The sequence below is a fragment of the Gavialis gangeticus genome, unplaced genomic scaffold, assembly GCF_001723915.1.
Source record: "Gavialis gangeticus isolate Ggan-Ray unplaced genomic scaffold, GavGan_comp1, whole genome shotgun sequence".
In the NCBI taxonomy this organism is placed as follows: Eukaryota; Metazoa; Chordata; order Crocodylia; family Gavialidae; genus Gavialis; species Gavialis gangeticus.
Window position 1 is genome coordinate 12,845,023 of NW_017729018.1, and position 11,418 is coordinate 12,856,440.

General features: G+C 41.5%; 1 protein-coding gene and 1 non-coding gene across 5 annotated transcripts in view; one reads left to right on the forward strand and one right to left on the reverse strand.

The window, feature by feature from the left end:
- The window catches only part of LOC109294947 (PWWP domain-containing protein MUM1), a 22,002-nt gene extending 13,811 nt beyond the window's left edge, over nt 1–8,191 (forward strand). For 2 of the 4 annotated variants that reach the window (XM_019513556.1, XM_019513557.1), the window contains 5 exons: nt 377–452; nt 1,451–1,501; nt 3,229–3,659; nt 4,721–4,809; nt 6,444–8,191. In XM_019513556.1, the coding sequence (XP_019369101.1) occupies nt 377–452; nt 1,451–1,501; nt 3,229–3,659; nt 4,721–4,809; nt 6,444–6,531 (735 nt within the window). In that variant the 3' untranslated portion in view covers nt 6,532–8,191. Of the gene's footprint in view, nt 1–376; nt 453–1,450; nt 1,502–3,228; nt 3,660–4,709; nt 4,810–6,443 lie in introns of those variants that run through there. The other 2 variants (XM_019513559.1, XM_019513560.1) reach the window with 2 other exon arrangements.
- Nucleotides 8,192–10,584: 2,393 nt separating this feature from the next.
- On the reverse strand, nt 10,585–10,657 carry TRNAF-GAA. The gene has a single exon. It is a non-coding gene; the product is annotated as a tRNA-Phe (tRNA).
- Between the last annotated feature and the right edge of the window lie 761 nt (nt 10,658–11,418).

An 11,418-nucleotide genomic window follows, 5' to 3' on the forward strand; every position in this document is an offset into this window, starting at 1 on the left:
TTAAGAAACTTATATCTGTTGATAAAGCTGTACTGCTTAAATGATGGATAAATTATGGAATAAGAACAAATTAATCTTTCTGCTTTGGACTACAAGCCATGCTGTTTCCCAGCTTTCCTGGGAAATAAGAGTTTCAATAGCTCTGAGACCTAGAATCAGTGTTTCAGAACATCTTTGAGTTCCAATGGCGAAAGAAGCTTGCTGGAAAGAGCCAAGAGAAGCACATGTGTGCAAGGCAGTAATTCAGCAGATAAGCATGTGTGCATGTATTTACATCAGGCATTGCAGCAGGGAGATGTGGAGACTGCTGTCAGTCACAGCAGACTAATAGCTATATTGTGTGTGTTAATTATACAATCTAAATCTTGACTTGCAGGACCAAGCCAAAGAGGACTACAGCCATGAGCTTGAGTGGTGCATTGAATTGATTTCAGACTACAGAATTAGAGTAGGTAAGTAGATAGGTCAAAAAGCCATGAATATAATCTGCCCTAAAATGCGTACATTTGAATATTCAGTTCTACTGGACCCATTACCCATACAGAGCAGAGTGAATAGAGTAGATGGTCTGAGACTTGGGTTTTATTCCAGGCTGCACTTGACTTGCTGTTACATTGGGCTTGCCACCTAACCTTTTTGTGCCTCAGTTTGGCTACTTGTAGACCTGTATCTTGAGGAGTGCTATGAGTCCCTCAGAAGGAGTTTGTGCCCAAGTTACTTAAAATAATACTCCAACTTGGAGAGAGAAAACATTCAAATAAAAAAAAAAATGCCTGATCTGTTCCCTTCACAGCAATTATGTGCCAGCAGAAGCCACACACTTCTTGCAGGAAGATGCCTCCTTAGGTATTTCTTTATTGTTGGGGCCAGCCAGCTGCTGTGTGCTAGACACCATAGTTGCTGCAAAAAGTAATGCGTTATAGAGCCTTACTGATTAGTACTACACTTCCGCAAACAGTAGGTCTCTTTTTGTGGTTGAGGAATGAGCTAAAAGTTGGTTCTTGGCCAAAGGAGCTGCCTTCTGAATTGGAGTTGGACCTGAGCTTCATTTATAAGCTTATGTTGTTTTTTATTTGAGAGATTCTGATGAAAGGCACTATGCAAGTCTAATATGATGGTTATATAACATGCTGTGTGCCCTTCATAATCTGGAAATATTTGACTGGTAGAGATTTGCTACCCTTATCTCTTTCTAGAAAAAGACTTAAAAATGGGCTCATTACATACCTCCTTTACAGTTATGTACTGTAATGGCCAGACAGCATCTTGATTTATATCATCTCAGTTTTAGGCTCTCTGCCTAAAAAACTGTAAAGTCCCTTTTAGGTTCAGTCTTCATATAGAAATATGCTGTGCTTCTTTGAGACTTACTAACATTATTTAACAGACCTTTTCTTTCAAAGGTGCTACCTGGGTTGATGATTGATGAATCCTTTTTTATATTTTTCAGGCTGTCATTCTTTTACAGGCTCCTTCTTAGAATATTTAGCTGATGATATCAGTAAGTATGACTATGGTGAAGGCTTTTTGTCCTCTCGTGGTAAATTTAGCTCTAATGTCCATGAAAGTGATGGGCTGAGCTATCAGAAGGTGTTAAGTTTTCTTCACCCCATTCTACTAATTTCCAGCACTTGGACTTGGTAGCTGTAGAGTTGGAAATGCAGGAGTGCTTCAGGCATGTTCAGACTTCTTTGCTGCTGATTTTTCTTAATATGGTTAATGAGAAGTGCACTGATATCTTCACTCTTCTTTAATAAGACTTTTGTTCCATGAGTGACAGCTGCTGTATACACTAGTCAAATCAGAAAATGGCTGGTCACGTTTCTGTTGCTCTTCCTCTTGTCCAGCTTCCAGAGAAGAGAAAGCAGGGGGGAAAACGTGTGTTCCTTTTTATATCGACCTTTTTTACTTTTGGGGGGGAGGAGGTGGGAGGGTTACTATTAAATAATTAATTTAAAATTGATTTGACCTGGAAAATGGCACTTTTCTTAGGAAATGTCAAAATGGAACATCCAAAAAAAAATTGAAGCTGTCAAATGGGAACTTGTCAAAACTGACCTTGTCCTGTCAGCAATCTTAGTTTTCATGATGTGGCATTGTCCCATAAGAGTTTTGTTGTGTGTTTTTTATATTCTATAATAAACCTAAATCACCCACGTTGGAAAATCTCTATTTTGTGGACACTAGTTCAAGCATGGGCTGGAGAAGGACTTGGCCTTGTGCTGTGAGGAGGAAGGACACTGACATGCAGATCATGTGCCATTGTTTCATGGAGGGTTCTTCTAGTAAAGTTTGTAGCTACTGGATGCCACTAGCCAGGTTTGGCTGAAGCTCTGCATGACTGTTTCCTTTCCTCTACCACTCTAGTTGTGGTCTCTGCTGGTGGCATGGTCAACCAGGCCTCCTACCCACCTCCTTCCGCTGACCCGAGTTCTGCACTTCTGTTTTGTAGATTGCTGCTGCTTCTATGCTTTGGCATCTTTTTTCTCAATGTAATTTTTTTGGTCAAGATCTAATGACAGCACAGTTTGTTTAATGAATTATTCATATAGTGCATACAGCCGGTAATGCACTGAATGCTTTTCTCGCTTATCTCCTGTTAATCTGATCCGGGGGCGTCACACAACTGACTCCTAGACTTGTCATGTTACACAGTGGTTTGTTTGTAGTGACTGGCTTCATGGCAGTTACAAGATGAAGAAAATTTAAGCTGACTTCTTCAGGGACCTCAAAGTGCATTGCATTTTCTGTCTTTTTGCATTGAAAGCACTTTGAGGTAAAGCCACGGTGTTTGTTTCTCGCTTATGCGTGCTGAGCTTACTGTCAACATCTAGCAAATGATGGTAAATTTTGGTGCGCAAAGTAGATGAGTTTTCACTCCTGAAGAAATGAAACACAAACCTTCAGAGGAAAGAGGAATTTTCTTTGCTTGATCTTTTCACTTCCTGTGCTTCAGGATTTTACAATTAGTAATGTGTGTTATGAGATGTCTTTGTGCTTCCAGTCAGATATTTGCTGTTGATGAAGAGAGGAAACTATGCTAGAGCAAGCAGTGGTTCTTGTGGTCTTGGCGCACATTCATTTCAAAACCTTCTTCAGTCCATATTTCAGCTCAAATCTTTTGTGGCAAAGTTTTTAAGCTTTGTTTGCGCTGAATCAAAACTTTTTGTTATAGCTGTGCATTTGGATGCAGTTTACTTTTTTTTTTAAAGCTGGCTTTCCTTTCAGGTTATCCTGTTCGAAAAGAAGTTAATCAAAGTGTAGTCCAAATGACCTTTCCACATGTAGCAGAGGAAGATCTTGAAGAGTCTGTTTTGGAAATTCCATCTGACAAGCCATCCAAGAAAGTTCTTCCTGATAGAACGAGAGCTGCCAGAGACAAAGCCAATGAGAAGATTGTGGAGTTCATAGTGAAGACAAAGGGAGCCGAGGAGCATCTCCAGGCTATTTTGAAAAGCCAGAAGCAGTCTCGGTGGCTGAAAGAATTTCTGAATTCCAGTCACTACGTGACCTGTGTCGAGACCTACCTGGAGGATGAGAGGCAATTGGACCTTGTGGTGAACTATTTGAAAAAAGTCTATCATGAAACAGATGCCAGAAAGCTGGATTTAGTAAATGGCGATAAAATAAAATTTATTTTAGATGTCCTCTTGCCTGAAGTAAGTAAATAACTTTACTGTTGTATGGAGGGGGCTCAGAGGCTTGCTAATGGTTGAGGAATTTGAGCAGGACAAGTTTAAAATTCAAACTGGAGTACCAAGGACTGAAGTCTGAGATGAAGTGTCTGAATGTGGCTCTAAATACCTGTATGCCAAGAAAGTTGTCCTTATTGACAATGTGCATATGCTTGAAAGGCATGCTGTCTTTTAGTAAAGAGAACAGCTGTATCCAGTTGATTCTGTACAGATGCTGAATGCTTGTGTGTTAGGGATGCACACTTTTTTAATTTACTGGCAAATAAAACCCCCAATTAGTATTTCTGGGCTTCTTGCTGGCGTTAATGTCACTGAAAAGTGAACAAAACCAGTAAGATGCCAGAATCTATAAAATGTCATCCCCATCTGATTCAGGGAATATTTTGGTTATTCACCAGTGTGAATAGTGACCATTAATACCTGGAAAAGCAATTGATTTGGAATAAGGATACTTTACAATGTTTCTGCTGTCAAAAAAACTGTTTTTAGGGAAGATGGCTGCTGTTGACAGGACACTAGTTAACTTGGATTTTTTTTATTCCATTCTCATACTTGACTTGCTTCCTAGCAAGTAGTGTTCATTATGTGAACGTTCAGAATTGTACAAAAATGCAACTTGAAAAAAAAATCTTTAAATACTTGTGTGTCTTATGAGAAAAGAAATGGAAAAGTTCCTTGCAAGATTATTTTCAAGAAGGATACTATTATGTTTAGTAGAAACTGCTTTTTTTTTTTAAACCAACTTCTAGACCGTTATAGTAGCAAAACCGGCCTTCCCAGTATATTGCAGGATAAGTGGGGGGAGGGGGGGAGTTAGTATGATGTTTTGCAAATTCTCAGATTTCTGTTTTTCCCTAAAAATCCAGTGAGTAAACTTAACTGAATAGAGTAAAACCTTAATTTTAGAATGTGGTCTATCTGCTGAGCCTATTGAGACCTACTCTGTTTGTTTTTTCAGGCTAATTGCATGTGCAGTTTAACTTAACTTTTTCATTAGTATCAATAAAGTAATAGTTTTCTTTCAGGCCGTCATTTTTGCAATTTCTGCAGTGGATGACATAGACTACAAGAAAGCAGAAGAAAAATACATAAAAGGACCCTCAGTCAGCAAAAGGTACGACGGTGTAGTGCCCTGACTGTCAACCAGGGTGCCTTGAGATCCTTCAAGGGTGTTGCAGGATGCCACACAACTTTACCACTGTTAGGTGTGCAAACATAACACTCGAGCCCAGAGATTTCAAATAGGAATCCCCAGCATTAAATATGTTCTGACTTATCTTTCTGGGTGCGTCCAGATGAGTACACGTGTGTTTTCCCCAGGGACAGATAGCAGTGGCACATAGTTGTGCTGCTGCTGCTGCTTGTCCTCAGTGAACGCCTATGCATTCATGCCACAGTGGGGTGGGGTAGGCTGGGGCCAACACCTGAACTGGCCCCAGTAGCCTTACCTGGGGACCTGGGCTGGCAGCAGGGAGCCTGGCCGGCAGCTGGAGTATGGCTCTGGCTGGCCAGTTCTGGGCAGCGCACACTGCCTAGTGTCAACCCCCCCTGCAAATTAGCAGCATGGGGAACACCTGCATGTGCAGTGTGTGGTGCCGCATACCACGTGTGCACGCTTGTCTGAACGTGCCCTCTGAGTCCTTTGCAACAGAAGAATTGCTCTAGTGTTTTCCGTAGTCAAAAATTGAGTGAAAGCTAATAGCTGGCACTTTCTGAAGGAGGCCTTGAGCCTGAACAGATTGAGAACCCTTGGTTTAGTGCATTCTCTAAAACTTTTACTTGTCAGATGTTTTACATAGAAAGTAATCTCCTTCACCTGTCTTGTCATTTGTAAAAAGGAAAAAAATCTTAGCTCCTGTTTTCAGTTTGAAAGGAAATACCCAAGTGCTTAAAGAGGCTTGCTTTTATCCGTTTTTCTCAAGGAGCAAGTTCTCTGCAATATGAGGTATGTAGACTACCTACTTACTGGGTGCATCTACTTATGAGGTTAATGCGGAGCAATAAACTGTGGTGCTTATCACGTTGGAGTTTATTACTTCCAGGTACACCATTTGAATGTGCGCCCAGGATCACAGCATGTTGGGCTAATGGGGAGCCCAGGGGGGTTAGCCTACCAGCCCAGGTCTCCATTCGCCGAGCTGTGGAAGGGCTGGCTGGGGCACAAGGGTGGTCCAGTGTGGGGCTAGCTGGCAGGCAGTTGCCTCAGCTAAAGCACCCTCATGCCCCAGCCAGCTGCATCAGCATCTACATGTGCAGTGCTGAGGACTTAAAAACTCCACAGCAGGATAGTACTTTTGTATATACAAGTACTTTCCTGCTGCAGAGTTTATTAATTTTACTCCAGCTTAATAGCCCTGCATGTGTAGACGCTGAGGCATTTACTGAAGAGCTAATTGGTCAACTTGGCAGTAAGTCTTGTGTAGATGTGGCCCCTGAAAACTGATTAGCTCCCCTTGGCTTGGTGAACATACAAATTCTAGGTGAGTAGAATGACTGAAATGAGAACACTTAAATTGCTTAGGTGAGTGATTCATAGTCTGTTGGGCTTAAGTTTTTTCTAAACTGTACTTTGAGCCATTTATAATTGAAGCTGACTTTTTCTTTTCATTGTCCAGGTGTTGGAAGCATTCTGCAGATTGGTTTGAATGAATGATAAATTAACTTCCTGTTGAAAACAAACTAACCTACTTTGAATGCAGAAGCTTTCTTGTTAGTTAGTTTGTTTGATTGATTTCTTTATTTTTTCAGGGAAAGGGAAATATTTGATGAAGAAATTCTGGAACAAAAAAAACTGGAGCTGTTGGATACTAAACTGGCTTCTGAAGACAGCATCTAGAAAAAGTGGTAGGGAACTTATTAAATCTGCACTGATGTTAACTGTATATAATGGAGAAGAAAATACTTGTACAAACTTCATATTTTATACAAAACTTTTTTTTAACCAATATGTAAATACACTTCAGTGGATGTATTGAATCTTGAAGGTACTCTGTTGCCTTGAGCTGATTGTCAATCATTATTCTTAACTTCTGTGTAAAGGAGCTGGATGTAGTACTTGCTACAAGTATGTAATGCCAAACTCCTTGTAAAACTTGGTTTATGATGACATGATATATGTTCTTTGCATAGAGCCAGCTGATCAGTTTGCCTTCATCGCACTGTACTTGAAATGCACTTCAAAGCTGTCTAAAATGGAGGAATATGAAATGTTTTTGCAAGACTTTTTGATCTAACCTCATAAATTTGTGTTTTATTTTATCTGAATTATTCTATCCACATATGAACAAAGGGCTGTCGGTCTCCAATTTAACTCGCAGTGGTAACAGTATATTAAGAGTTACAGGATTATGTAGCTTGTGGTGACTTCAATGAATATAAAGTACCTGGCTGCTTGTTTTAACATCCTTCCAAAGAGTTGATGTCCTTGCTGTACTTGTATTTGTTGACGGGGAAATAAATGTCACCCAGTAAAGAAACCCAGGTTGCCAAAAGCTTTGTTTTTTTTTGTTGGTAGGACAGCTGAAGCAGAGTCCAAAAGGAGTTCCAGTTTGCTAAGGCTTGTTTTTTAAAACACAATTAGTTTCGCCGCTCACTTAAAGTTGGAATTCATAATGTGAATCTCATTGGCATACTGTGAGTTAATGGAACTGCAGTTTCTAGGCACATATATCTGGTCTTCGCAATATATCTAACGTAATTGACTATATCAGATGTACATGTTTCTGGGACTGTCAGCATTTGAAACTGCTCCTATCATGGCATCATAAATTCAGCAGTGCGTTGCCAAAGAGATTGCTGTTGTCTGGCAGGGCTGTGTTGAATCTGACAAGTATTCCACAAACAGACTTTGACAGTTTGGAACCAGAAGGGTTCAGCTACTTGTATTTTGTTGGCAGCGAAAATATCTGACCAGATCAGTCCAAACTGAGTTGAGTTTGACTTTGACTTTTATATGGGACTAAATGCTGAGTCTAATTATTCACATCGAACTTCTTGGGGAAAATAGATTGTAAAATGGCACATTTGTATAATTCTAATTATGTATATAATATGTGGTTAATCTGAATACCTTTTAAGAATTACACTAACTATACTGCATTTTGGGTTTTGATATTTGTGATATAATGGCCTTTTAGTGGGCACATTAAGAACATGAATGTAATACAGGAATGCCTACGTGTCGCTTAAAACATCATCCCTTATTCAGAAGCCTTAGTGAGGGGAAAATAGTAAGGGATAATGCAGTTTATAAATACTTGATCGTTGTGTCGGCTCTCTTTAATGCCAAGCCAGTCACATAAATGTACCTTCAGCTATGGAAATGCCTTGAAAGCTGCTTTAGCAGACAGTAGAGAGACTTTGTGGACCGTGGGCTGTCTCCTTAGACGAGCTTCACGTTCATGAAAAACTAATCCCACTGAAGCCCCTGCTCTCGCAGGCATTGGCAATGCATGGTGCAGCTCTCTTCTTGCGTTTAAAAAAAGAAACAACCCTTTTAACAGCCATGTGATTTCATTTGCCTTTAACCCTGTAACACAATGTGTGTGGACTTTTTGATCTTACCACAATGTTTATGGTACTTCCCAAAAATGCCTGCTGTCATTGCAATTCAGAGAGATCCCATGGTTTTCCCCAAGTTGTAGTTAAAGAAACATTACTCCCAAAACCATTGTGCCCTATTTATATGGCAGCTCAGCCTTCCCTTTTTGTTTCTTTTTTCCCCCTTCTTCTAATCTCCTACTAGTAGGATTTTTCTCTTACAATAAGAAATGGTAATTGCACTTTGTCATCTAATGGTCTCTTTAACTAGAGTAGAACATGTGGGAGCTTTTCATATTTTTGGCTTGTGCCTAAACACATCTTAATCCTGAATGTGTTCAAACGTTAAGATCTTTAGTTTTATTAAGACGTAAAACAGTACCTAGAACTTATGGCAAGATTGGCCTTAGCTTATCAATAAAATAATACCCATATTCATATCTGACATCAACAGCTTTTGAACATACATATCAAAAAGTGGTTTGGTTCACAGATTTTTTTTTTTAAATAATTATTATTGGTATGAGAATAATTTTAAATGTAGAAAAGGTGTAGGGAACTTATGGATACATTTTAAAACTACATTATCTAATCATGCTAAGTTTAATGTAAACTGAAAAATACACGCAAGCTGGCTAATGTAACAGTATTGACTTTGTATTACCATGATGTACAGCATTTACCTTTTTAAATGATATGGTTTTAATGATGTTTTAAGAAACCTACAGTTTCTTGGATCTACTTAAGCCAATATGTATAAGGTATGAATTCTTCAAGGGTGCTCATTACATCTACTCTTGTTCGAATGCTTTCTTTTAAAATAAAATGGACTTGACTCATGGCTTTCACTGTTCAAACCAAGATTTCCTTTCAACTGAATTTTGTATTATGAGTGTTGGGTTGACTCTTCTTGGGTGGGGGGGAGGGGATGTCAAATGCTGTTTGCTCTGTGTGTGAGCAAATACTTTTTGTCTGGATAACTGGGTGAATATGAGCAAACACTTCTGTTACAGTTTTTAATAAAGAGCAGTGTCGTACCCGCATTCTCACTGAGTAACTTGTTCAGAAGCACAAATGCTTACTGTTGTATATTCAGCTACGAGCCAGAGTTGTGCTGTGCCATATCAGGGCCCTGCCCCATGTTGAAATTCAAGCTGGAGAGTCATTTTTACAGTGTGCCAAGTACTTTTACTCTGTGGATGGTCTAAACTTGTTGTACAGTTGACCTACTAGTTGTGTAATATGTGTAACGTATAACAGGGGCCTCAGCCTTTCAGAAAGGCCTCAGCTGAACTTTGCACCATACCAACCAGGACTCTGCCTAAACCCAAAGGCTGCATTGAGTTACCTACAATTAGTTTTTAAACTGGCAAAAACTCTTGAGTGCTCTCTGATTTGCGCAGTACAAGTCTCTTGTTTTAAATAAATGCAATGCACAAAATTGCCTAGCCACATTTTACTAAATTGTTGTAAGACTGCATCTTCCACCCAGTGACACTGAATATAGACCTAAAAATTTGCCTACAAGACCACTCCTGCCTTCAGTCACACATGGGAGCAATCCTGGTCCTTCTAAAATGCGAAACAGCCCCAGGAGCAGCACAGATAGATACCTCCTGTCACCTGCCTTTTGCTGTTATGGGCCCAGAGACCAAAGGGTTTTGGGAAATCAATCTCTGGCTGTTGCATAAAACTCAACAGTCCTGTGGAACGGGGCAATCAAACCCCTGCAGAGAAAGGAGGGTTTGGTGGGAAGGTATCCCCAGTTGCCTGCGCGTGTCATGCTCGGAAATGCCGGCTCTTATTCATAAGCAAGTGAACTAACTAGCCTGAAAAATGCAAAACTCTACAATGCTTGGTTCAGAGACGATACCTTTTATTAGACCAACTGAGAAATCACAAAAAAAAAAGATCTGCAAGCTTTTAGTCTCACGCGCCCTTCCTCAGGCTCAGGGACAATTAAAGATGGTAAAAAGTCCCTGTCAGTAGGAAAAAAACTTCATTTGTGCACAGAGCAAGCTGAAGATGGAAATCTGTCCCCCTGGGCCCATGAGATAGATAGAGATATATATATTTTGTGATCTCTTAGGTGGTTTAAGAAAAGGTATCTCTGACTATTGTGGCTGCACTGCATCCTCCAAGGTCCCTTCTAGCCTCGCAATCTCTGAACCATGAGTTCTAGATTTTGCATTTCTTTTTGTCTCTGACCCTCACAGCTACCAAATACATCTGTAATGCACACTTATTAAATGCTCTAAGGAGTGCACTAAAACTCCTAATTTCACGAGCAAGTAACGTGCCAGGGACCTCACTGGAATTTGCCCAAGAAGCAAACCTCTAGAAAAACTTCTGCCGAAACCCGGGATCGAACCAGGGACCTTTAGATCTTCAGTCTAACGCTCTCCCAACTGAGCTATTTCGGCTGCTGATGAGGTCACCCACCCCCCTGCCCCCCTTCCTTTGCACTTGACTTTCACAGGTTGATTCACAGAAGTGGTGGGGAGGGCAGACTCAGAGCCAGCGGTTCTGCCCATGCACATAGAGAGCTGCACAGGGAGGGTAGTGGCCTTCCCTAGTTGGAAGGAGACTTGCAGTGGGGACTACCATCCTAACAGGTCACCTGCAGAGGTGGGGGAGGCTCCATCCTTGGAGGTTTTAACGAAGCCCTGGCTGGGGTGATGTAATTGGGGCCAGACCTGCTTGGAGCAGGGGGTTGGACTGGATGTGACCTGGATTAGATGCTGGTCCTTTCCCCCCACACTCATTTCCTATGACTGTAAGAGGCACGGGGTATTTTCCTGGGGGAGGCGTGCAACATTTTGGCTACCTAGCAAACAGGTGCCTGGGCAGCGGTTAAACAGGAGAGAGGACATGCCAACGCCTCTGCCTCTGCCTCTGCCTCTGCCTCTGCCCCGGGGGGCGGCTGAGACCGTGCAGCAGGGCAGGCGCGATGGGCTCTTCTCAATGCTCAAAGCAATAGAAGGGGGTCCCTCTAGTCCTGCTTTCCCCTGTCCGGGGGTCCCTACAGTCCTCCTTTCCCCTAGTCCGGGGGATCCCCATAGTCCTGCCCCCCGCCAGTCTTGCTCTTGCCCCGGGCATCTCGTGTCCCCGCCGCCCCGGCCGGATCCGGCAGCAGCCGCAGGCTCCGCGGGGGCTCCTGCTGGTCTCTGTGGCGCAACCGGTT